The 27,548-nt window shown below is 41.8% G+C and overlaps 1 protein-coding gene across 4 annotated transcripts in view; it reads right to left on the reverse strand.

Moving 5' to 3' along the window:
- ATP8A2 (ATPase phospholipid transporting 8A2) overlaps positions 1 to 27,548 on the reverse strand; it is a 999,149-nt gene that overhangs the window by 750,805 nt on the left and 220,796 nt on the right. For 2 of the 4 annotated variants that reach the window (XM_073662455.1, XM_073662454.1), the window contains 5 exons: positions 24,389 to 24,434; positions 22,336 to 22,376; positions 16,639 to 16,712; positions 8,291 to 8,360; positions 4,501 to 4,628 (listed from right to left, as the gene is read on the reverse strand). In XM_073662455.1, the coding sequence (XP_073518556.1) occupies positions 4,501 to 4,628; positions 8,291 to 8,360; positions 16,639 to 16,712; positions 22,336 to 22,376; positions 24,389 to 24,434 (359 nt within the window). The remainder of the gene's footprint in view (positions 1 to 4,500; positions 4,629 to 8,290; positions 8,361 to 16,638; positions 16,713 to 22,335; positions 22,377 to 24,388; positions 24,435 to 27,548) is intronic. The other 2 variants (XM_073662457.1, XM_073662456.1) reach the window with 2 other exon arrangements.

Consider the following 27,548-nt stretch of genomic DNA (forward strand, 5'->3'; position numbering starts at 1 on the left):
CAACCCTAACCCGAGAGTTTATTTTTTACGCCGTTCCTCGTGTGGTATAAGTGATTAGACAACTTTATTCTTCGGGTCGGTGCGATTACAGCGATACCAGAATCATATCGGGTTTTTATGATTGACAGCTGTCACACACTAAAAGACACATTTTTGTAAAATCTAGTTTTTGCATCGCCATATTTTGAGAGCTATAATTTTTCCATATTTTGGCAGACAGAGTCATGTGATGGCTTGTTTTTTGCAGGATGAGTTGACGTTTTTATTGGTGCCATTTTCAGGCGCGTGACATTTTTTGATCGCTTTCTATTCCGATTTTTGGGAGGCAGAATAAACAAAAACCAACAATTCAGGAATTACTTTTTTTTTATTCTGTTCCGCGTGTGGTAAAATTGATAAGGCAGCTTTATTCTTTGGGTCAGTACGTTTACAGTGGTACCACATTTATATCGTTTTTCTATGTTTTGGCGCTTTTACACAATAAAAGCTATTTTATAGAAAAAATTATTTTTTTGCATCGCTTTATTCTGAGAGCTATAACTTTTTGATTTTTCGGATGATGGAGCTAAAAGACAGCAAGGAACCACCTCCCATCGTGGGCAAGGTCCCAGAATGGCGCCAAACATGGAGCCCGCCCCAAACAGCAATGGTCATGTATGCCAGTGTGTCTATCAAGTTGGGGGGGGCTGACCCTGAAGGTGACCGACAGCAAATTGCCATGGGACCGCAACCAACTGCCCTGGGACCGCCCCCAAAAGGGGAGAGGAGAGAAGAAAACTAGGAGACAGGGTGTGGTTTGGATCAGTTTGGACAGACCGCACCCGGAGAGGAACATGGAGGGAAGCAGTGCCGGAGCCCCAGCCAGCGACCTGCTGCAGACCGCAGCACCCTGCACCCTGGAGGAGCTAATAGCAAAGCTGCCCCAGGAGGACTCCGAGTTCCTCCGCTCGGGAATGGAGGACCTGGGTCGGAGAATGGATAGAGCCCAGCGGGAGGCCATCACCGAGTGGAAGCGGGAGATGGAGCGGAGGATGGCGAGCCGGCAGCCGATGATGCTACCAGGTACCGGCGGTGCCCCAGCCTCGGAGGATCCCGACCAGCGCCAGTAGGCTACACGTGACGCAGGAGCGGCCGCGGGAGCAGGTACGAGGAGTCTCCCTGTCCCGGGCGCTGCCAGCGACGACCTGCTCCTGGGCCCCCTGGTGGAACCGCTGCTCCTGGGCGCTACCACTAGCCCGCTCCTGCCCCCGCAACAAGGCCCGCAGCCAAGCCCTCCAGCCCTGGGCGCTACAAAAGCCAGCCCGCTCCTGCCCCCGCAGCTAGACCTGCAGCCACGCCCTCCAGTCTCGGGCGCCGCCAACATCAGCCTGCCCCTGCCTCCGCAGCAAGGCCTGCAACCAGGCCCTCAAGCCCCGGGCGCCACCAGTGGTGGCCCGATCCAAGGCCTGCAGCCGAGCCCGCCAGACTCGGGCACCACAAGTGGCGGCCCCACAAGTTACGGGCGCGCCAGCCCTGCACGCCCAACAGGCCCCGGCGCCATTACCTACGGATGCCAGTAATGACCACCAGCTCCTGGGTGCCCTGAAAGAGCCGTCTCCCCCGCCCGCCGAGTGGGTATATCGGTGCTGCCGGTGGGACTGGACCGCGGAGGTGGAGGACCAGCAGCCCTCGCTCCTGCCCGTAAAAGACTGCTGCCGTCGTCTCCCAGTTGCCAGAGGACGAGGCCCAGTTTGAGTGGAGTCATGCTGGGGAGGACCTGATGGGGTTCTCCCAGGAGACCAGGGCAGCCGCAGCCCGCCGCCGGGAGTTCTGCCAGCAGCAGCTGGCCCAGTATGAGAAGGAGCGCAGCTCCCGGCGCATGCAATGGGAGAAGTTGGAGGCCATAAACATGAAGGCGAAGACCCGGGCCCGCCAGTCCAACAAGGCCGCCCATGGTCCCAGAGAGGAAGGGACCGTTGTCAAATTTAATTTAGAGGCCGGATGGGGGTTCATCCGGGACCCGCACACGGACATAGACTTGTTCGTCAATCGGAGGGACGTGGAGTCCCATCTTAGAGCAGGTCACCCTGATAGGGACCTCTACCCCGGAGACATCGTGACCTTCATCCGTCACCGAGGAGTCAGGGGCTGGTACACCCTTAATGTCCACAGGGTGGAGGAGGAGAGTGAACTCCACCTTTGTGAGGCTAATGACCAGGCTGAGTCAGCTCCTCGAGATCCAGAGCTTCCCCAGAGGGAGCGGTATAATTAGGGACTGTCAACAGCCACCCGTATAGCAGAATAGACACTGCAAGTTTATACCCGTTGGTTCACCATCCGTTTGTTGTTACCTGTTGACCCGTTACCCGTAAAAGGGTCCAAAAAGAGACTAACCGGCTGAGGACTGGGAGCAGCCACTCTTGTAAATAGTTGCACCTCTTGAGGTGCCCCATATTGGTTTTATAAGGAACTACAACAACTGACCTCAGAATCCATTGGAGGTGGCCGAAGACGAGGTCCAGTACCTGGATCATCTATGCCCTGCAGCCTCCCCAGGGCCTCCGTTGAGGGTTTGGGACGGGTCCCTCATGTTCACGTTACATGTTTGCAGGTTTGCACCTTACAGATAATGGACACCTGGTCACAAACCGCACGGTGGCCAGTGAAACCAAGTTTATTTGAAAATGTTTTATAGAGGAAATGTCTAATGTGATGAATAATGATGAAAAATGTGTTGAAAAAGAAAAGTGTTTTATATGGAAAGTGTCTCTCATAAAGGGAAAAGATAGAGAGTTTACAATTATATAACGTGATGCATCTTAAAAAGTTTTTGCATGTCTCAAAAATAGCTTTTTGCTCTATTCCAGCCCGCGGACGTGCTGTGTTTTACCAGGGGGGTATGTGGCGCCCCTGAGGGTTCGGTCGCCACAGAGGTATTGCATCTCACCCAGAGGTGTGGTATCTCACTCTCAGGTAAGGAAGGAGTATGGCTCAGGACCCTAACACTGCATTCACTACACCACATTTCCGGGGGACAGGGCGACAATGCTCCTCAGGGAGAGCACAACTGTCCCTGATCCCTGGCTGGAGTGGGGGGAACCACCTAGTTAGGGGGAACTATGTAGTGGATGCTTGGAGGAAGTAGTTAAGGGGAGCACATAGTGAGAGATATAAAAGAGAGTAGCTATCTTAGGACAGTGCGCAGTTCAGTTCAGTCCAGTCAGTCAGACTGAGGTGCAGACAGGAGCAGGAGCTCTGTAGGAGCTCTGCTCCACGGGCGGGCCTATCCAGGAGGCCTGAGCCTGGGAGAGAGAGAAGGGGCTCCAGAATATCCAGAAGGGTCCCTAGGGGTACGGGCTGTGCAGAAGGCCGCCCGTACGCCCGCTGCTACCAGGAGGTAGAGGGGTCGAGGCCAGAATAGGGAACCGGATCCCTCAACTAGTGGAGAAACATTGAAGGCTCAGCTAGGAACCGGCGATAACAGTGTCTAACGTGCTGTAACCATAATCCACACCAGTGGCCCTAAGAAGGTGTCCACATAGGACCAGGGGACGGAACATACGTCGCCCGCTAAGGCCCGAGGGTACCGGATAGAAGTGGCGCTGGGTGTGAGGTGCAGGAAGAGGCCAGAGGAAGGTACATTGAACGGGGTCCTGAGAAGTGCTCTGGAGTTATCTGAGGGTGGACTGAGCCCCTCACTGAGTATGCACAGCACGACGTGGGAAGTTGCCTGGACGTCTGTAACTTGGAAGTAGATAACTGTGAGTAAAGACCCTGGGACTACACTGCAAAGACTCTGTGTTGTCATTACTGATACCTCGCACTACAACCATCATCATCCTTTCCCGCTGCCCTGAAGGTACACTCTTCCTGTGGGGAGTCACATCACCTCGCTGCACGTAACACCAGCTTCAGTGGACTGCTCCGCAGCGGCGGTTATCACTGACCGCAATCCACAGGTGGCGTAGTCAGACATTAACCTACATACAGACAATACGCCCTTGGTTTGACCGCCCTGGGTCACGGACCGGGTCGCCACAACGGTGACTACAACCCCCCAACATCTGCAACAGGCCCGGTTCCGGGTATCCCCACGGCCCAGGGGGCGCGTCACATCTGTCTCTAAAAAGTGGCTCCGTTGCACACTCTCAGGAGTGAAGGAGTTGTCATATTCCCATGGGAGTTCCGAAACGATGACCATGACATACTTGTATTAGAGTTGGTAATGCATGGACATTTAATTACCACTCACACTTCAGCCCAGAAACAACTTCAACTTACCAGTGGATGCCTATTTTGGTTGAGGTTTGTATAACCAGTGAGGAAAAGCCCAGAAACTGCTAAAATTGCATCTAAAATGTCAGGGGAAATTCAGAACTGTTGACAGCTATGCCTTGAAGACCTTCAGATTTATTGAGTAAGGGGCATTTACTTGCCTTTAACCCTTCTCATATTAATCTTGCTACTCTTCTCAGACAAGTCTAGAGAAAATGTTATTGAAGACAAATGTCTAACACAAACCTGTTGCTGTCCATGCGTAGGTTTCCAGTAAAATCATACAGATGGCGATTAGGTCCTTCACATTCGATTCTTCCAGTCAATTTAGCCAAATCCTCAATAGATTGAAGATTTGACGTTGCTGGTAAACCCTGGAGAGAAAGTACAAAGAAAAGAAAACAGTTGATATCTATGATAACCATTAACACTGATAAGTCTATATACTTGATAAAGAGATACAGACATGTTTTCTATATTTTTTTCAAGAAATACAGTATATTCCAGACTGTTGATGTAATAGCAGGTGAAACTCACTAACGGCTTGATGTTACCAGTATTACAGATTATACCTATAAATATGTACAATCTGTAATTCTGAGATGTATTAAGAGAAGCATAGAGTCTAGTTCACATGAAGTAATTATCCCCTCTACTCCTCGTTGCTCAGACCTCATCAGGAATACTGTGTCCAGTTCTGGGCACCACATTTTAAAAAAGACATCGAAAAACTGAAGCAAGTTCAGAGAAGAGCTAACAGGATCGTGAACGGGCTGCAAACCATGTCCTATGAGGAACAGTTAAAGGATCTTGGGATGTCTAGCTTGCAAAAAATAAGGCTAAGAGGAGACTTAATAGCTGTCTACAAATATCTGAAGGGATGTCACAGTGTAGAGGGATCATCCTTATGGAAACACAAGAAGCAATGGGATGAAACTGAAAGGGAGAAGATACAGATTAGATATTAGAAAAAACTTTTTGACAGTGAGGGTGATCAATGAGTGGAACAGGCGGCCACAAGAGGTGGTGAGTTCTCCTTCAATGGAAGTCTTCGAACAGAGGCTGGACAGACATCTGTCTGAGATGGTTTAGTGACTCCTGCATTGAGCAGGGGGTTGGACAAGATGACCCTGGAGGTCCCCTCCAACTCTAATATTTTAGGATTCTATGAATACCCCAACTAGGCTTTTTTCACACTGTCACCACTAGCTGCGTTCAGGGCCTCTGTGGGCAGTCACTGCAGAAGTTGATTTGAGTGTATATTAGACTTAATGAGCAGTGTCCAGAACTTATGGTGGAAAAATATGGTTGGCACTGCTAAAGATGCTCAATGGTGCACTGCCATTAGATCTCAAAGTGAACCTTGAGAAAGGGTCAGTGGGCTACTTGGGCTGAATCTTCTCATGTTTAGATCGAGGTAGGACGTGCAGACACACACAGTAGCTGCTATTTATAAGTCAGCTATAGTACTATGCAAAAGTTTATAGGCAAGTGTCAATCTTTTTTTTTATCAATTAACAAAATACAAAGTGAATGAACAAAAGAGAAAGCTAAATTAAATCAATATTTGGTGTGACCACCCTTTTACGTCAAAATAGCATCAAAGCATCAATTCTTCTAAACATCAATTCAACACTTGCACACAGTTTTTGAAGGAACTCAGCAGGGACATTGTTTTAAATATCTTGGAGAACTGACCACAGATCTTCTGTGGATGTCGCTTTTACAACTCCTATATCTTCATGTAATCCCACATAGACTCGATGATGTTGAGATCAGGACTCTGTGGTGGCCATATCATCACTTCCAGGACTCCTTGTTGTTCCTTACAAGGACGACAGTTCTTAATGACATTGGTTTCAAATGTACTCTGCAGCAGGACAACGACCCCAAATACACAGCCAATCAGACGACTCCCTGATGGTAATGCATGATGGATAACTATCTGCCTGTACTTCTCAGCATAGAGGACACAATTAATCTTGCCTAAATCGTCAACACCATTTTCTGAAATGCAGCCCCAAACTTGCAAGGACCCTCCACCATGTTTTACTGTTGCTTGCAGACACTCAGAATTGTTCTGCTCTCCAGCCCTTCAGCAAAAATAACTGCCTTCTGTTACAGCCAAATATTTAACATTTTGACTCATCAATCCAGAGGACCTGCTGCCATTTTTCTGCAACCCACTTCCAATGATTTTGTGCATAGGTGAGTCACTTGGCCTTGTTACTATGTTGAAAGTTTGATATTGGGCCTCAATTCTTCCATGAACACCACTTCTCTGAGTGTGGCTGGGCCACACTGGTTGCTGCCAGTTCTGACCTCATGGCACATATTCCCTTAGTCCTAAGTATGAACGCTGAAGACATATTAATCTATCCCTCAATGTCTGATCACTTGGGGTAAAACCACTTTTCGAAATCAAAGCGCCTTGCCACCGAACGTTGTGCCGTGAAGTGCAGCTAATTCTTTAACTAGTACCATTTAGGTTTTGTTGATGCCAGGCTGGTTTACATGAAGGTATATAAACAGATCACAAATAAGTCTTATATGCTCGGCGACAACCAGCAATAAATAACTAGTAATTGATATTAATTTCACTCTCACCGCAGAGAACAGTTAAATAATTCTTATAGGATTAGTTATGACTCTAATCAGTTTATTTGAGCACAAAGCATATTTTTATGTAACTCCTGCCCACAAAATTAACCGAGTAGCGAAACGGGACAGACCGACTGAGGGTAATTTATTGTGTTATTACCAGGAGATATAGAGATATTATTGTAATTTTCTTGTAAACTGACGAGCTTTCCACACTGAATCACAAAGAAAAACAAGCTCCCTCACCGGCTGTGAAATTCTATATTCCCAGAAGGCATGCAGTAAATGTATATCTGCTTTATAGAACCAGAAAAACAACATCAGGTAATTTGTTTTGCTGGATTTTTTTTTTTTGCTAATGACTGCAGAGTTGAAACAGTCTGGTTTTAGATGAAAGCAAAATGAATTTTTTGGGGGATTTTCAGATTTCGTCTCTTATCTTACAATTATAGACGGAAAAATGTAGTTTTGTTTTAGCTTCATACATCCAACTTTCATGGTCTAAGTACGTACCGCAACATCTGAACAAGCTGAGGATCTCCTGAGCTGAACTCAATAATGTCCTAAGCTGTGGAGTCCAGGTCAGGAGACCCATGGCCAGTCCAGACGTTGTCGTCCATATCCTGACCATGAAAGACAGAAGTGTGAAACCGGTCTCGGTATGTGCACACGACGTCTATTAGACACCGGTGTACCGGCATCATTTTTGCAGCAGAAGACGCTTCAGGAAACTGCTGGGAGTGGTCTTTCCGGACGTCCAACTGGATATATTTTGTGGCATCAAAACCGCCAATATTTTTCTTTAAAAAAAAAACCATTACATATATAATCTAGATGTAGCTTCCGAGCGGACACCACCTAAAAAATGGTCAGGTCACTTCTTTTAGCTGTTTCATGGCTTTCGAAGCCGGAAGCGATTAAAAGAAGTGGCAAAAGACAGAACATGTGCACAGCAAGTTGATTTTACAGTGCAGTGCAAATATTTATTATTTTGTAAGCTTCTTTAGGTTGGTTCCAGGCGGAATTGGTCAGAAAATGATGTCATGTGAGCATACCATTATAGGCTAATAGATAAAGTCTATTATTTTTGGATGATAAATCTCTTGCTAACTTCTATAACTCAGTCATTGAAACTCCTGTTCACTTGTGGCGTAAAATTCTTGTAAGAGAGACAGACCGCTTTCTCTGTGGACAGACTGCCGAGGAAGGCGGTCAATCAGTGAGTAGAACCGCCCACCGGACTACGGTTGAAAATTTTGGTGCTTTATAGGGAGAGAAGCCGTAAAACATTTAACTATCACTGTAAATAAAGAAAACATTCACAGGCACTTTTTACGTTTATTACTTCATCGACATTTACTCAACCTCAACAACTGCTACAACTACAACCTATAGTTCCAACACTGGGTGTCAATAAATAATTATAGGGATCTACCTGACGTATTTTTAAGTTTGTTTCACCATCAAGGTTGGATGTTTCGATGTAGCACATGGCCTGCGGCTCACTGGGAAAGCAAGAAAGAAGGTCAAGTTACAAGAAAGACATTTACATTGACGTCGTGAAGTCACTCGAGCCGGAGACACAAAGATCAGTATGATTATATATCTGCATTTCCTCACTATGAAAATTCCCTGCTAATTGTGGTGTTGATAATAATATTTGCATTACCTATCACTTGCCAATCTTATTGTCATGAGATGCAACACTCTCAGGGTGTACAACGTTAATTAAAGGAGATCTGTCATGAAGATTTCACCGCCTAAACTATTTATATGCACATGTAGCTCTCGTAAAGACAAATCCAGCCTTACATTTAGTTGGACCGTCCGTTCCTTCGTTACTAAGAAAACTGCGTTTGAATCAATATGCCAAAGTGCTTTGGTGTGTGGAACCTCTTCCCAAGCCTCCGTCACTCCAGCTCTATTCCCCGCATGATTGACAGCTGTGTAACTTCAATCAAAAGAGGTGTCACTCAAGCTGAAGGAGGCGACTGGAGCTTGAGTGAGAGAGTCTTGAGAAGAGCTTTCACATGCCAAAAGCACTTAAGCCTCATTTGCGTATACATTCAAAATGAGACAGAGACTCATTGCCAGAGAAAGTAAAAATAATCCCAAAATATTCTTTAACTACATAAATAGTAAAAAACTAAAAAAATGATAGTGTTGGCCCCCTTAAAAATAGTATGGGTGAAATGGTGGATGAGGATGAGGAAAAAGCCAATATGCTAAATGATTTTTTTTCAACCGTATTTACACAAGAAAATCGCATGACAGAAAACATGATTAGTGATAACAAAAATTCTCCAGTAAATGTCACTTGCTTAACCCAGCAGGAAGTACGGCGGCGTCTAAAAATCACTAAAGTTGACAAATCCCCGGGCCCGGATGGGATACACCCGCGAGTACTGCAGGAATTAAGTAATGAAGTAATGTCATAGATAGACCATTATTTTTAATCTTTAAAGATTCCATAATAACAGGGTCTGTAGCACAGGACTGGTGTATAGCAAATGTGGTGCCAATATTCAAAAAGGGGACAAAAACTGAACTTGGAAATTATAGGCCGGTAAGCTTAACCTCTACTGTGGGTAAAATCCTGGAGGGTTTCCTAAGAGATGCTATAATAGAGTATCTGAAGAAGAATAACCTCATGACCCAATATCAACATGGTTTTACGAGGGACAGTTCCTGTCAGACTAATCTGATCAGTTTTTATGAGGAGGTAAGTTCTGGACTGGACCAAGGAAATGCAGTGGATGTTGTGTATATGGACTTTTCAAAAGCTTTTGATACGGTTCCACACAAAAGGTTGATACATAAAATGAGAACAATGGGGATAGGGGAAAATATATATATGTGGGTTAAGAATTGGCTCAGTGATAGGAAACAAAGGGTGGTTATTAATGGAAAACACTCAGACTGGGTCACAGTTAACAGGGGGGAACCACAGGGGTCAGTATTGGGCCCCCTTCTTTTTAACATATTTATTAATGACCTTGTAGGGGGCATAGAGAGTAATATTTCAATATTTGCAGATGACACTAAACTCTGCAGGGTAATCAATACAGAGGAGGACAATTTTATATTACAGGAGGATCTATGTAAACTAGAAGCTTGGACTGATAAATGGCAAATGAGCTTTAATGGGGATAAATGTAAGGTAATGCACTTGGGCAGAGGAAATAAAATGTATAATTATATGCTTAATTGTAAAACACTGGGCAAAACTGTTACTGAAAAAGACCTTGGTGTATTGGTGGACGACAAGCTCACGTTTAGTGGCCAGTGTCAGGCTGCTGCTGCAAAGGCAAATAAAATAATGGGATGCATTAAAAGAGGCATAGATGCTCATGAGGAGAACATAATTTTACCTCTATACAAGTCACTAGTGCGACCACACTTAGAATACTGTGTACAGTTCTGGTCTCCGGTGTATAAGAAAGACATAGCTGAAATAGAGCGGGTGCAGAGAAGAGCGACCCAGGTTATTAAAGGACTGGGGGGTCTGCAATACCAAGACAGGTTATTACACTTGGGGTTATTTACTTTGAAAAAACGAAGGCTTAGGGGTGATCTTATTACTATGTACAAGTATATGAGGGGACAGTACAAAGACCTGTCTACTGATCTTTTTACTCTGAGGTCAGAGACGGGGACAAGGGGGCATCTTCTACGTCTGGAGGAAAGAAGGTTTAATCATAATCACAGACGGGGATTCTTTACTGTAAGAGCAGTGAGACTATGGAACTCTCTGCCGCATGATGCTGTAATGAGTGATTCACTACTAAAATGTAAGAAGGGCATGGATGCCTTTCTTGAAAAGTATAATATTACAGGTTATATATACTAGATTCCTTGATAGGGCGTTGATCCAGGGAACTAGTCTGATTGTCGTATGGAGTCGGGAAGGAATTTTTTTCCCCAATGTGGAGCTTAGTGTTTGCCACATGTTTTTTTTTGCCTTCCTCTGGATCAACATGTTAGGCTATGGGTTGAACTAGATGGACTTAGTCTTCCTTCAACCTTAAAAACTATGTTACTATGATTTCTAAACAACCGAGGAACGGACTGCTAGCTAAATGTATATGTATGGACTGGTCTCTACAAGAGCTACATGTGCTTATAAATAGTTTGGGGGGTGAAATCCTGCTGACAGATTCCCTTTAAGGGGTTTTCCACTCTTTATCAATTGATGACCTTAGGATACCTCATTATCATCAGAATGTTGGGGGTATGACTACTATTAAATTGAATAGGAGTAGAACTGCCGAATCCATTTGAAACTAAAAAAAAAAAAAGCGGATTGGTGAGGGTGCCAGATGTCTGACCCCACCCATTTGATATTGAAAACTCACTCGAAGGATAGGTCGTATACCATGGTCAGGTGTAATGTTATTTTGTAAAGAAAGAAGATATTTTTGTGACACTGTACAAGCTCTTTAAAGTTCAGTGAACCTTCCCACCTACTTGTTTTCCTTCAGTCTTCGCTCTTCTCTGGCTCTATAAAGCCACAGCTGTCAATCAGAATAGAAAAGGGGTGGAAATAGAGGAAAAACAAGTAGGTGGGGAGGAGCACTTAGATGTTTGGTTACACCAAGGGTGCACCGAGGACCTGTACTTGGCTTGAACAGTCACTCTGTGCTGGCAGAGTCCAGATAAGCTGGAGACACAGGTGTCAGTATGTGTGTATAATTATGATATTCTAATATCTTGAATGCTATTTACATTTTCTCATAAAAAGGGAAGAACTGAAAGCTTGCAGTGCTGGATAGTGCATGTTATTATTTCAGCAGAGTATACTATTACTTGAGTATGATAATCAGACATGGTGTAGAGGTATTCCATAGCACTGTTATTTGATTATTTAATGGTGATATAATTTTGGCAATGTTGTTTTATTCTTTGGGCACTATGTGATGGTAATAGTTAAAGTTTAGCTAAAAACTTTTACAAGTTCTGAAACTTTGCAATACACTGTAAAAAAAAATGCATGTAAGTTGCTTTCAAATCCTTACTTTTTTTTACCTGTCTTTAACTGCATTGAAATCAGAACGTACTTATTTGGAGTACAGATGATGGCAGTGATGGGTTAGCCCCTGTCTCCTCCTCAGTGTTGAATTTATCAGGATAATCTCCTGCAGCAGCTTATCCCAGAATTAGAGACACAGGTGCTGAGCTGATCCCATCACTGCCATCATCTGTACTCCAAATCAGTACACTCTGACATCAGTGCAGCTAAAGGCAGGCAAATATAGGGAGGGCCATTTATATGGATACACCTAAATTAAATGGGAATGGTTGGTGATATCAACTTCCTGTTTGTGGCACATTAGTATATGGGAGGGGGAAAACTTTTCCAGATGGGTGGTGACCATGACTGCCATTTCTGAAACAACGGATACTGGAAGCCTGTGCCAGCATTTCTTCTGCGGTGTTGCTATCACTGTGTCAAGAGTGGGAGAAGAGGGTTGCATTGACAATCCAACACAATGGGCAGCACTTTGAACATATTTTATAAGTGGTCATAAACTTGTAAAAAACTCATGAAAGAATAAAGTTACGTTAAAACCAAGCACACCATTGTTTTTCTTATGAAATTCTCAATAAGTTTGATGTGTCACATGACCCTCTTCCCATTGGAAAAAATAAAGTTGGATCCAAAATGGCTGACTTAAAAATGGCCGCCATGGTCACCACCCATCTGGAAAAGTTTTCCCCCTCCCATATACTAATGTGCCACAAACAGGAAGTTGATATCACCAACCATTCCCATTTAATTTAGGTGTATCCATATAAATGGCCCACCCTGTCGATTCGGGAGAAGCCGGGATTTTGAAGCCACTTGCATTTATTTTTTTTACAGTAATGAAGACAAATTCCCTAATAAAATGATTTGAAAAGTTTCATAACTTTCCATGCTGGTCAAAATTATGAAGAAAAAAAAGTTTAGTTACTGTTTACGCCAAAAAAAGTACTGTTTTGGTGCTTTGTATTGCACTATTGTTTAGCACTAATATTAAGGCATCGTATTCATTTGCTATTATAAAGTGCTGTTATTTTGCCATAAAGTTTACACAGCGTTGAGCACAATATAGTGGGATTACACAGGAACTATAAAGTGCTTTTCAGCATTTTAAAGTGCTATAGTTTAAGCTTTATGGTTGTACTAATAGTAATATTTTAGAACTGCATTCCATGATCATTTTACACAATTTAGCACTAATTGATCGATTGTTTAAATCAGGTTTTCATGTAAATTTCTTTAACATTTTCCAAATCTTGTAATTTGTACATTGACATCTAGGTCTTATTCTAACCTTACACTTCCTACTCCTTATCACAGACAAAATTACAATGACAGATAGCACCTCAACATAAGGTAGATTACACAGGATCCACCTTTCAAAATAGATGTTATCACAGCACACCTCCTCCCTTTCCCTTCACAATGACTTTTTCCCATGCTTACACCAGAAGCTAAGAAGGTTTTTCTATAAAATATAGGGTCTGTTGCTGCTAATGTTTATGTGCCAAACAGGAAGTGGGCAAATTTGAACATTTCAAGAATTTTTTTTATATAGATCATGAAATGTAAAAAAAAAACAACCCATCAAATTAAACAAAATAAATTTAATCTAAAAATCCCAATTTAAACAATAATCTATTTTCTGATTATACATTTCATTCAAATGGGTCATTGTTGCTTATAAACAAACATTATTTGTGTATAATACAGTAGATATAACTGAAGGAAAGGCAGTCAGAAATACACCAGACACATTATAACAAATGAAAATTCACAAAATCAGCAATAGCGAATGCACCACATTACTCCAAAAACATGCAGGATGTCTCCACTGAAATGAAGAGTGTTTTGCACTTATTTGCATTATTAATATTAATTCATTAAAAATTAAAAGGTAGAAAATAATACCCAAGAAATGAAGATTCAAACTGCTTTTTGTATGGTCCCTGCACTAAATAGTCTGATTTGGAAGAAATAGCTGGACCGATCCATAATTGCTTTTACACCTTTCTTTCGGGAATAAAAATTGTTCTATTACTGACTTGTTAATTTGTGCCTTAATTATTTAATTTGTGCTTTTTTTCTGTTAATTTTACTCAGCTTCTTTTTCTTTTTTTTTGAGCATTACTGACATTGTTTTGTTTATCCAGATGTTTGAATTTAATTAATCGTTTACAAATTTTCAAAATGCTGCTATTTTTTAATGCTTTTGTACTCCGAAACCCATTTTTTTAGGGGGGGCTAAAGGTAAAAAAGGGCAGAAGTTTCTATGGGTTTTTACTCTAAAAAGGTGCAAAAAATGAAATTAAAATTTGGTTCAATTCATCAAACATCGTGTGTCTGTTTTCAAGAAGTTGGTGCAAAATTCATGAGCACAAAAAGAGAAGACAAAAAATGGCTTAAAAAACCCAGCAAATGATGAATTGGGGCCACAGTTTTTCACTAATAATGTAGGAGTTCTGAATGGTCATGATAATATTGTTTTACCAGTAATTTTAAATCTCAATAGCAAAATGTGAAATGGTGTCTCCTCCACAATGAAATGACCACCTACTGCAGGGAGTCCAAAACATGTCAGCTTAGGGGTCTTCATAATTTAGAGATAATGTTCGCAGATGGAGATGGAGAGCTAACATTGGTAGCCATTTCATGCCCTGCATATGTGTTGCAACTTGAAGACCATTAGAGAGCTGGGATGCAAGTCCTTGCCTAACCATGAGGACGTTGAGTGATGCCTTTAGCTATGCAAGTTGAAGTCAAGAAGCAAGAAGAGTAGATGGTCGTTTACGGAGCCTTGGGGAAGGTGGCAATTGCTTTTATGTTTCTCTCTACAGCCAATTGTGCAGAATGTTAGAATAGCTGGGTGAATGAGGAATGATGGGCTAAATGAATGTCCATTCAACACATAAATCTTAGGAGGGTGCACTTTGAAACCATTGCTTTGGGTTGGACAAGACACCCACGAGATGATGGTTGACATCTTAGAGTATGAGAATGTCATAAATTAGATTTACACTTTGAGACTAAGTTCCCACGAGGAGAATTTTTGTTTTTGATGTTTTGATGTTTCTGAACCAATTAGCTAAATTATGTAACCTTCCTTTTTTTATCGTGCTTTTGACGCTGCGTTTTTTTCCTTTTTTTTGGTTTGTCGTGTTTCAAGGTAACCTGATAGCTGATACATGCTGCCAGTGGATCGTGCAGCATGTATCAGACGCCGGCTGTATTATCTCAACCATGTAGGTTTGACTCTGGAATACTGTTTTCAGAGAAAAACTCACTTTTAAAGCTACCAGGGATGAGTTTCGGATTTCAAACACGCATCACTGGTCTGTTAAAACCATTCCAGAAATGTGGATGAGATTTCTAGAACAGGAAAAAGAAATGTGGGACTATCATGTCTTGTGTCCTTGTATCCCGTGTATTGTCCTTGTGACATGGCTGCTTTTATATGTTCCTAATAAAAGCTTAATTTTATCGAAGATCCGCTGGAAGACCACATTTCTTTTTCCTGTTCTAAAAGAGTGCCTGGAACCAGGGCTATTCCGCTGTCGGATCAACTCACACAGAGCCTCCAGCTGTTAACGATCGGGTGAGCTGATTTTTTTCTCCCCTTCTCCCTTTCCTTGTTTGTCAAGATTTCTAGAAGTTTCATTCCAACCAAAAACTCATTGTGGGAACTTAATCTAAAATGGCTGTTTAGTTGAAAAATATTTAGTGGTTATATCCCCTACCCCCCCCAAAAAAAGTTATCCCCCCATAGCATAAGGGATAACTTGCTGATTGCTTGAGTTTTAACTTATGGAACCACCATCAAACCCAAAATCAGGGCTCTGGACCCCATAGAACGTCGCTCTGCAGCCGCTTCATTAGTGGAGCAAAGGTGCATCTGCTCCATTCATTGTATAAGGGACTGTTAGAAATAGCCAAGCATTGTTCTCAGAAGTCCCATAAATAATGAATGAAGCATAAGAATGTGCACCTTCATTCAGGACAGGGCTGCAGATACCACATTATCCAGAGCCCTGATCATGGGATTGTAGGTGGTTTCCATTCATCAGAACCCAATCAACAACTTTTCCTAACTTGGCATGTAATCGATGTTATGTATGATGGGGGCTGACTGGCTGGCTTGTTTAATTAGCTTATCCTGACCCTCTTCTTTATCTATGGATTGGGTGTTACGGACAAGGGGGCTGGCTTAGCTATTGGATGCTCCCTTCAAATACAGTCATGATGACATGTTGACATAGGAGACAGTCTTCTGTAGAGCTGCAGGAGTCGGGAACCATGCTATTATCCTAGATCAAGCATCTTTGTTCAAGTAAATTAATACATTCTATATTTTTTATTAGGATCTTATCTAAACATATTTTTTTCTTCTGCACAACCCTTGCAAGTTGATTAGATCTAAGTTGCAAGTTGATTTAGATTAGATATTAGAAAAAACTTTTTGACAGTTAGGGTGATCAATGAGTGGAACAGGCGGCCACAAGAGGTGGTGAGTTCTCCTTCAATGGACGTCTTCAAACAGAGGCTGGACAGACATCTGTCTGAGATGGTTTAGTGAATCCTGCATTGAGCAGGGGGTTGGACACGATGACCCTGGAGGTCCCTTCTAACTCTTTAACATTCTATGATTCTATAATTCTAATATAGAAATTAAATTTTAAAAGCAATATATAGATAATGCAAGAATACATCACTTCAACTCAGTGGAGATGAGAAAAGAGACACCCAACCATATAACATCTGACCTTGAAGATAAAATGATCATATCGGCTGGAAGATGCTGCCCATTGGTCACCTTCACAATGTCTCCCACTGCCACCTGTCAGTCCAGGGGCAGCCAAGCAGAAGATAGGAGAGAAAGAAAGTAGACGTTGTGTGTCCTTAATCATCACTCACACCATTAGTTCTTCCAAGGAGCAAAAGCAAAGTATAATAAAATACTGGCTTACAAGTCCAGGAGGACACAAGACAAAACATGGATGGTTAATTAATAGCATAGGTGGCATGTACAATGAGCAGTAACCAATAACAATCGTTAAAAGTCCAATATTCTGTACGCATTGAAAAATCATGAATAAATTAAAGTTTGACAATGAGTTGGGAAAGTAATAAACATTAGGTTCCCCTTGAATCCGCTGTTGCTCCAGTGCTATTGCTGCGGTGGTCACAACAGTAATGCAGGGATGACATCTAGTATATCTTTCATGTGACTGCTTCAGCCAATCAATGAGGCCAGTGACATGTAAATGCCATCACTGAGGCCAGTGATCGGCTAAAGCAGGCTAGTGAACATAGAATGTCATCACTGCAGGAAAAGCAGGGACAAAGAATTCAGCAGTTAAAGGGGTTGTCCACTACCCCGACTCAGTTAATGTTTTTGCCATAACTGCATAAGGATAATGCCCCTAATGAACCCCACATACATTTTCTGCCAATTTTCATGTTGCTTTATACCTTTCTGCTTTATTCCTGTGTCCTGGCACCAGCTCTGGTGTTACAGACATCACTTACTCTTCAGGATCATCTGCTTCCTCCTAACTATATTACCCATCAGAAATATATATATCCAATGAAAGGAAAAAGGAGTGGAGAAGTAAAGCCAATATCCACAGGATGTTATGTGGAAGGCACGGCTCACACTAATAAAGAACAGGAATACCACTTAAAGTGCAAAATAGTGTTAATTTTTATTGTACACAATATTCCAGCAATTTAAAATAGGTGCAAACATCAAGAAGTATGATAAAGGATGGCTAAGATGAGATGAACAGTGAGGGGTAAGATGGAAAAAGAGCCCCACCAAAAAGTAAAAGAAGGCTCATACCCTGCTACAGAAAGCACTCCATAAAAAATGCCTATGGATAAATCCCAGAGCCCCAGCCTGTATCCAAAGAGTGTAGGAGGCAATGGGGGTCTGAGAAGGTAAATATGGAGGGTAGGTGGGCTAGCTGACAAGTACAACAATATATAAAAGGAAGTAACATATACGTGGATATTCAGCATAGCCACACATTACCTTGAGACATGGCAGATGAAGGAGATGCAAGTCTCTTGACCCGTGCCACAGACTTGCATCTCCTTCATCTGCCATGTCTCAAGGTAATGTGTGGCTATGCTGAATATCCACGTATATGTTACTTCCTTTTATATATTGTTGTACTTGTCAGCTAGCCCACCTACCCTCCATATTTACCTTCTCAGACCCCCATTGCCTCCTACACTCTTTGGATACAGGCTGGGGCTCTGGGATTTATCCATAGGCATTTTTTATGGAGTGCTTTCTGTAGCAGGGTATGAGCCTTCTTTTACTTTTTGGTGGGGCTCTTTTTCCATCTTACCCCTCACTGTTCATCTCATCTTAGCCATCCTTTATCATACTTCTTGATGTTTGCACCTATTTTAAATTGCTGGAATATTGTGTACAATAAAAATTAACACTATTTTGCACTTTAAGTGGTATTCCTGTTCTTTATTAGTGTGAGCCGTGCCTTCCACATAACATCCTGTGGATATTGGCTTTACTTCTCCACTCCTTTTTCCTTTCATTGGATATATATATTTCTGGTTGTCAGTTCTTTTAATAGGTTTATATATTACCCATCAGCCCTTGCACTGGGATACAACCGAGCAGTGAACAAACACGCTGTATCTCAGTTTAAACCCATCCCACTCCTTCCCCAGAGTCAGTGGGATCTCCTGTACAGGACACTGCGGTAGATAAGTCAATGATACAAAGCATAAAAGTACACAAAGAACCAAAAGCCCCTTCACTGGCTCTACTGTAATAGGATGGATGGGGAGAGGGATATTTATAAATATATACATTATAGGGGGTATACAGCATTACATATAGTTTACACAGTAGCACAGGGTGTATACATTTATATAAACTCTTCTGTATACATAGTGAGGGAGAAATGTGCAGGGTGATTGGAGAGCTTTGTCTACAGCCATATGCACAGGAGCAGTGAGTGAGCTCTGCTGAATAGAGCACCACTCACCCACACAGACTGTAATGTCATGTCAGATTCCAGAGCAAGGAAGTATGGGAGAATTTGACGTGACAGCACATTAAGTCAGGGGATTATCCACCAGTTAGTTCACATGAAATGGACTTACAAAGTAGTGGCCAACCCCTTTAAATAATGCTTATGTATTTATTTTATATAATTCTCTGCTCTTGGACAAGTTTTGAAAAATGACAGGAAACCATTTTAATAAATTTGTATTGCAGTAGAAACTCTGCTTTTATTTTTATCTGTGTCTTCAGCCACCACTAAAGGGAGCTTACAGACTTACAGTGAACTTAAAGTGGTTGTCCGGTCCAAATCGATAAGTCTGCAGTCATTCTGTGTGACTCCCGGCTCCTGGCCAGTGGGTGTGGCCTTGCTTCCATACACTTGTATGGAGTGAGGCCGCGCCCTCTGGTCAGCCACGCCCACTAGACTGGGCGCAGCCTCGCTCCATACAAGTGCATGGAGGAAGGACACACCCATTAGCCGGGAGTATGTATAACGTATACATACTCGCCGGTCACGGGACTGAAAACGCCGAATCCTCGCAGAGCATAGAGCATGCGCTGGGGGAATTCATAAGTCTGCAGTCACACAGAGTGACTGCAGACTTATTGATTTGGACCGGACAACCCCTTTAATAAAAAAACAGTATATAGTAAGCTCATAAGCGCCTCCTAGTGGTTGATGAAGATGAAATTCTGTCTATTATTAAACTCTATGAAGTTAATCATCATGAATAGAGATGAGCAAAAAGATATGCAGAACCCTGATCCAGCGGCCACGTCAGTAGTCCATGACAGTTGAACCCGAGCCCTACGAACGGAACCGAATAGTCACCATGGATGCCGGCAGGTAGGAGGACGTTTGTAAGGCTCTGCTCTGATGTCCACAGACTACTAATCTGCCTACTGGACTAGGGTCGTGGAAATCTTTTTACTCAACTCAAATCATAAAAGATTTTTGACTCAGACCTACGTACATAGCTAACCATGTGCACAGAACTCATGACTTTATAATGCTATCACAATTGTGCAAAAGCCTTGATAAATTCCCCTCTACGTCTGTACAAAATGTTGAAATCTTTATCAGAAAATGGAGTGCCAATCTTAACAAACCTATATTTAGAAATTATTCCACAAAGCATTTTAGATTTGTTTTCAGTGATGGAGAATCACTTCAAAAGTAGAGGTGAGCAAATCTCCCGAAATTAGCTTCCGGCAGATCCTCTTGATTCAATCAACAATTCAGACCAATCAAAATCAAAAGTGCTTCGTTTGCGATGAAAAGGTGTTTAATTCCAGACCTCAAAGCATAAAAAACTGAGAGGCGAAAAGGGGTTAAAAAAGTAATAAAATACATTATACTCGCCTATCCTAGACCCCCCATACTGCAGTCATGTGTGTGGGGGAGGGCAACGTAGGTAACTGAAATCAATGACACGCATCGCCTCTCACATGACCCCGTGAAGCCAATCCTTGCCATCAGAGCCAGAAACGAGCGCTGGAAGAACCGAAGACTGGCGTGGAGGTTTGGAGCTGCAGCGGTGGAGGCGGTGTGTGACAGTGGGTATGGAACCACTGCGCCACTGGCCGGGCTTACCCTGGAGAGGCGTAACTAAGTGACTATCTGGTCTTCACTAGAGCCTCTGATGGTGAGGGTAGTTTTGGCCATTTGGGTAGTCATCAGGTACCACTCCGGGTCAGTACCCCGACCTGCAGCAGATGACCAAAGGGTCAGAGACACAACAAGAAGTGTCAAGGGCAAAGACAGAGATGAGGTCAGACAGTCCGAATCAAAATACAAAGCCGGGGTCAGGAGTGCAGAGGTCAGACAAAATGAGTGAACAAGCCGGGTCGGTAACAGGAGAGACAAAAACAAACATGCACCTTGACAGATTACTAGAGACAGAATGAAACTAGGAACCTAAGTTGAGGCAAGGTGTGGAAGGAGGAGCTGTCTAATATATTCCCTGCTGGCAGGGGATAGGCCAAGGAAGCAAAATTCTGCAGGACACAGCGGGTTAAATACCTGCAGAGTCTGGCCGCGTCTCCCTATAGCCAGGTGGAGACTCTCCAGCCACATGAGGATGCAGATGTGCAAAAGGCAGTTCAGCACAAGGGTCTGACACTGGGAAGAGCACAGCGGTGAATGCATTGAGTAGGACAGCGTTGAGAGGGCGTGCGAGTTACTAGCGTGACACGGTGTAAGGAGAAGTTAGGGCCCAGGATAGGTGTGTATAATATATTTAATTATTTTAAACAATTATTGGCCTTCAGAAGAAAACAGCAAAATGGATTAGTGAATGTGAAATTTCCAAAATTTCGGATTATCTAGAATCGAAAATTTTAGGGAAATTGATTTGTTACTGATTGATTTGCTCACCTCTATTCAAAAATCTGTTCATACATAGGAAACAGAACACATTTGTTGGGATATATACTGTATAAAAAAAAATGAAATAACATTTTTCACCATAAGTAATGATTGATTTTATCACAAGGCCTAGTTTCTGGCAGAATGGTGCACGCCAGTCGGGGGTTTGAGTATTAGTTGGTCAGTGGCTTTAGTTCCTCATTGCTGTTGATTACCACTTCATTGTACACATGTATTAGTGTTAGTGAGTAGCATCCAAATTCTATAATATATTCTTGATTTCAGTAATTTTTAGAAAAGTAATAGCAAAATGAAGAATATTCTCACCTGAATACTACTTGACATCACCATAAAAAACTGTTTCATATAGGAGCCACCAAACTGACTACACCTGACATTACGGTGGGCCACCTAGTCATAGTCAGACATGAGCAGATGCCATATAATACATGAACAGAGTCTGCCAGGGCAGGTGCCATTTTTAAAAAGCAGCTTTCCATTCTAGGTCAAAGATAGGATCTGTCCTAACAGTTCTGATGAACAGAGGTAACATTCATGAGACAAATATGCCGTTGCAGTCCCCGGGCCAGAGACTGGTGATGTATGGATGGTTGGTGCTGTCCAAGGTGCACTTACTCGTAGAGTTAACTCAATGGACCACATACATCTACTCTTTATGTAATAATCTATTTGTGGTTCACATATAGGATGTATGAGTGCATAGTAAGACTTTCCAGCACGGGAACCAATATTTTATGAATAAAAATTATAAAATGTTTGACTAATTAGTAAAAAATAAACAAATAGATGTCTACCTCAGAACATCTTTTTTTTGGAGTTTCCATATAAGTGACAGTTATTCTATAGAAGCCGTGCGTAGATTTATTATTGATGTGTCTTGTGCAGAGGAGATAAGTCAGAATCCCTGACTGTGAACAGCGAGATATGCAGATACATGACACACAGACACTCAACTAATGCATCCGCTTTGTAGAAGTGACAGCTAAAGAATTATCCTCCGTCTTATAAAAAGGATAGCATGAATGTATGTACCTCTCTCCATATCACATTCTGCCATGTACCTCCTCGTAAAACTGCAAAAAAAAAGCACAAATGTTAAATGTCAGCTTAAATCTAAAAAAAGAAAGTGATAATTATATATTTTTTTAAAGAGGTTGCACACTTTATTTTAACAAATATGCTAGGGACATGATGACAGGTTCTCCTTCTGTACTTGGTAGTGTAGCGTAACCTCCTCACTGACTGCACATATCTCCTGTCCACAATATGGCTGCTGATGGAGAAACATGTGAACAAATATGTCCATCAGCCTCTTCATGTGCAGTGGTTTTAATTGGAGGAGGCTGATGGACAGGTTGGCCAGATGCTCCTCCACCAGCAGCCATACTGTGAACAGCAGAACTTTGCAGTCTGTAATGAAAACTACACTAGCAAGTCCAGAAGGAGAACCTGTTATGGCCCATTCAGACGTCCGTGCATATCGGTCCAAGATCAAACCGCAATGCATTAACTGGTCACGAGTTTCCTTACCGGAGCACGAGAGCTTCATGTACTTCTATGAGGCAGTCACGCTCGGGTCAGGAGAGCCGTGGCCAGTCAGTGCACAGCAGTATGATCTCGGACCAATTTGCACGGACATAGGCATGAGCCCCAACACTTATATATTAATAAGTGCCAAAAAAACATGTTTCCCAACACATCTACTATCACTTTTCTCAAAATATTCTTTTTAAGTGTGCTTTCACACTGTATTCAGACACCCGTTCAGTGGCTCAGTCGGGGCTTACCTCCGAACCCCCAGCGAAATGGGTTCGGGCATATGCGCCGAAGGGTCCATACACTATAATGGTGCCGACAGAGCGAATGTGCACTCTGTCGTGCATCATTATCGGGCATTTACACCTGCTGGAGGCAGACAGCCACACACAGTCTACTACGTCTGAGTTGCCGCCTCCAGTAATTGTACACATCCAAAAACGATGCACGTCAGAGCGCACATTTGCTCTCTCAGCACCATTACAGTCTATGGCCCCATCAGCGCATATGTCCGAATCACGTTTTGCAGGGGCGTTCGGACGTTAGCTTCAACAGGGCCACCGATCGGGTCCTGAACGCAGAGTAAAAGCACCCTAAGACTCTGTGAGACTGATCATTACCTTCTACTCGAAATTCTTCCAACCATAACTTTATGTTACTTGCTTTGTGCACTGGGCACGGTCAAGTGGAATAGAAAAGGCTCTTCCCCAAAGTGGTCCCACAGAGTTGGAAGCCTACATTTGTCCGAAATGTCTTGTTTGCTAAAGCATTAAGATTTCCCTTCACAGGAACTCAAGGGCTGATGCAGACCCCGAAAAGAAACCCATAGCATTCTCCCATCTAAATCAATCTTTACAGCTGTCAGGCAGGTAACGTTCTCCTGGCATTCCCCAAACCCAGACCCGTCCATCAGATTCCAGATAGAGAAGGTAATCCGTCAATCAACACAGAACACATTTCCACTGATGCAGAATTCAGTTTACATCACTCCATCCGATGCTTGGCATTGTGCTTGGTGATGTAAGGCTGCATGTCATGAAGCTCTCGGCAGGGACATGCGATGATCCCGCTCTAACTTTTCGTGATTTCCTCGTTGTGGTCCTTGTTGAGTTGCTTCGGTTCCTTCCACTTTTCAATTATACAATTCACAGGTTATGGTGGAATGTTTAAGAGGGAAGAAATGTCATGAACTGACTGACTTGTTATAATGGAGGAGCCTTATTACAGAACCAAGCTGGCAACAGTGAGCTCCTTACACCTGTGACAATGGGACTATGTCCTAGATCATAGGTCTTCCAGCAGGACAATGACCTCAAACATACTTCTAGAAGCCATCGTCCATGACTGTATATATAAACAATACATACATACATACATATAAATGCAGATTTATGAGGCTGCCTAAGGAAAACCTGTCTTCTTTGCTGCCAGTAGCAACCAATTACAGCACCACTTTCATTTTTCAAGGGCAGAATGTGAAATAAAAGCTGCGCTGTGATTGGTTGTTATGGACAACAAAGACAGATTTTCCATAATGTCGTCCACGTACCGATTGTTCTCTTGTTATTAACAGTATTGTCCGCCTTGTGTCTTTTCTGTACAGAGTAAAAGAAAGGGGAGTTGACAGTAATCAATCATAGAATATACACATAGATATATAGAGAATATATATGAAAAAATCTAATATTTTACACATATACAAATGTTAATTATTAATAATAACCATATAATACATATTTAGAATAGTAGATCCATTTCCCTTTGACGATGATTCTGCACCAAACTCTGCAGAAAGCCCCCCATCTACAGTACATATAGAGAATCCGCATTAATTACATTCACACATGTGGAGTTTATGATTAATGATGTCTCATGATGGGCTCTTACCATCAATAATGGTATGGATGTATTGTTCTCCAGTATGAAATCCGGAAATCCTTTAAAGTTTTCGACACTCGGGTTCATGTGTACATTTTTCAAACAATAATCTGTGGTTTATTCATTTCCGATCTACAGCTTACAACTCACTAATAGGATTAACATTTCGCTTTAAAATTAGCCAAATCCTTTCCTGGACATGACAAAGATCATAAAAAAATTCTAGTATAGATTGGACCCATAATTTCCATCGCAGTATATTTTTTAATAGTCTGTTTAGGGTTGAGAAGAGCATTGTTGTCGTCCGTGAGCTTTATAGCTTTTCCTATACTGTGGCGTTGCTCAAATTCGTCATTGGTGTGCCAAAAAAGAAAAAATTACACTTACAGAAGATGGTTCAATATTTTTACATTACATCAACGAATTGTCTAATTGGACTCGAAAATAAAAGTTTTATATTTTAGTGGGGGTTTTTTTGGTGGGAGAACAATTTTTTTTTTATTATCATTAATAAAACTGGAGCTTGCATTGTATAAACTGAAAAAAAAATTATCTTACTTTTGTTTTATATATAATACTTCTGTATAAGATATTATGTAAAAAAAAAAGACATGTTGTTCATATGTTCAGGTTTTTGAGCGTCTTTTAACTGCTTCAGGTTTCCAAAGAAGCCAAGTAGTTCAGAGTAGTGACTTGAGCATTCTTCAGACATCTTCCACTCTGAAGTTGCACCATATTTCCAATAGAGGTAAACGAGAAGGCTCAAAAGACACCAAGAAGATATCCAGAAAACAACAGTAAAAAATGTGCCCCAAAAATTCTGGAAAATAACAACCATAAACTGCCAGTGGTCAATAACATTGAAAAAGCGGCAGAAAACAACCAAAAAAAAAAAGACACTTCAAGTTAAAAACGCCCCAGAGGAAAGGAGTTTTCTGAAATATCTTCCACTTGAAAAAAAAAAAGATGTTTTTGGCAAAATGAAAATGAAGTGGAGTACACATGCCCCCAAAAATCTGAAGTTGTGTAGATCCCCATAGACTAATTGTAGTGCTGTGACGGGCTGAAAGTAGTCTTGGCACGTTGGTATTAAAGGACGCCTTTAATTTTTTTCTCTTGTGGCAGAGTCCCTCCCAGTAATATAGGCTGGATGTGAGGTCTGTGTGTTTCCAGGCTGCTGTTGTCTTCATTATCTCATATCAGCACAGCTTCTATCCTGCACTTATTTCCTCTTCATGTACTTTCCTCCAGGTCTATAGCCTTTGGGGAAGACCCTTTTCTCTTCTCCATCACAGATGTGTGTACAATCTCCCACTCTCCTGCTACCTCTGACACCATGAAAATGAGGGCAGCAACAGCAGTCAAAACCAGGAACAGGATCACTGACCGGATTTTAGCAAAATGAATATTTGCACAAAATATAAAATGATCTCTACTTTTGTTCTTGATCTATTTTGTGACATTTTAGAGCAAAAAGTTGTTTGTTATACTAAAATGGTGAAAAATTTGCACCAAAATTTCAGGTGCACATAAAATTAATAGAGGGATGGGGGGAATGGGGTACGTTTGCGACAAATTTTGCGAAGACATCTGGAAACTCTAAACTTGGCCTACTGTGTTGAACATAAGAAAAAAAAACAAACAGGCAAACACTTAGAAAATGAACTTTAAAAATGCACAAATGCAAAGAAGAAGAAGAAGGCGCAAATTAAAAACTGGTGAAAAACACCAGAAACTAGACAAAAAAGGCACAAAAGCAATAATGAATTGGGCCCAAAGTTTTATGACTTGGGTTTTTCTGGATGAAAATTTTCAAGTCCAAAAACCTAAAAAAAATCTATATTTTATCCTTTTTTTTTCGTGTGGGGCTGTGAATTGTTTTAATTATTTTTTTTTGCATATCTTTTCTGTTGCCATTGATTCATTAGTCAAATTTGGAGCAGCTTTTCAAGCAGAAACGCTGTTTTGTTTTGTTTTTTTCACTTTTTTTGTAGGTGTGCATAGCAACATTTCAATGTAAAAAAAATATAGCAAACCCACAAGTGAAATATTTTTTTTCACCAATTAAATAAAAAAATAAACTACATAAGTTTGATATCTCCGTAATCATGCACACCTGGAGAATTATGCTGATAAGTGTTTTTTTTACCAGACAATGAATACTGTAAAAACAAAACAAAAAAACTATTTTTTTTTTTCACAATTTCAACTCACTTGGATTTTTTTTTTTCCATTTCCAGTACTATGAATGGTAAAATGGTGTCATTCAAAACTATACCTCATGCCGCAAAAAAAACAAGACCTTATACGGCTGTGTCGGAGGAAATATAAAAAAAAAAGTTATAGTTGTTGGGAAAAGGAAAGGAATAATGAAAGTGAAAAAAAAAACTGCAGTAAATCTGGATGAAAATCAGCATCCAAAATTCCATTTGCATTTGCAATGGATTTGCAGCTAAATCAGCAGCAGAATAATCCACTCTGCTTCCAGCCATGGAAGCAGAGCTATTTATTATACAGGTGGTTATGAGGAGCGGGAACATCGTGTGTTATAACGTCTACACTGGACTGTGAAATCCAATCATCTGGCAGATCATTAGAAGAACACTGAATGTGTTACAATTAGCAGATCAGTGACTGACAGAGGTAAAACGATCCACAAATTAATCCGGTTAAGTGCTGCTGTCCTATGAGACAGACAAGAGCATCACATACGGAGATCATACACGCCTTTCACAAATCAAAAATCTAATTAACATTGATGACTTTACCTCCAGCCCTGGTATAAATGCACTCTAATCACAAATCCCGCTAATCCCTTCCAACACAACAAC

This window comes from Phyllobates terribilis, unplaced genomic scaffold, assembly GCF_046119375.1.
Source record: "Phyllobates terribilis strain yellow unplaced genomic scaffold, ASM4611937v1 Scaffold_2__4_contigs__length_985480577, whole genome shotgun sequence".
In the NCBI taxonomy this organism is placed as follows: domain Eukaryota; kingdom Metazoa; phylum Chordata; class Amphibia; order Anura; family Dendrobatidae; genus Phyllobates; species Phyllobates terribilis.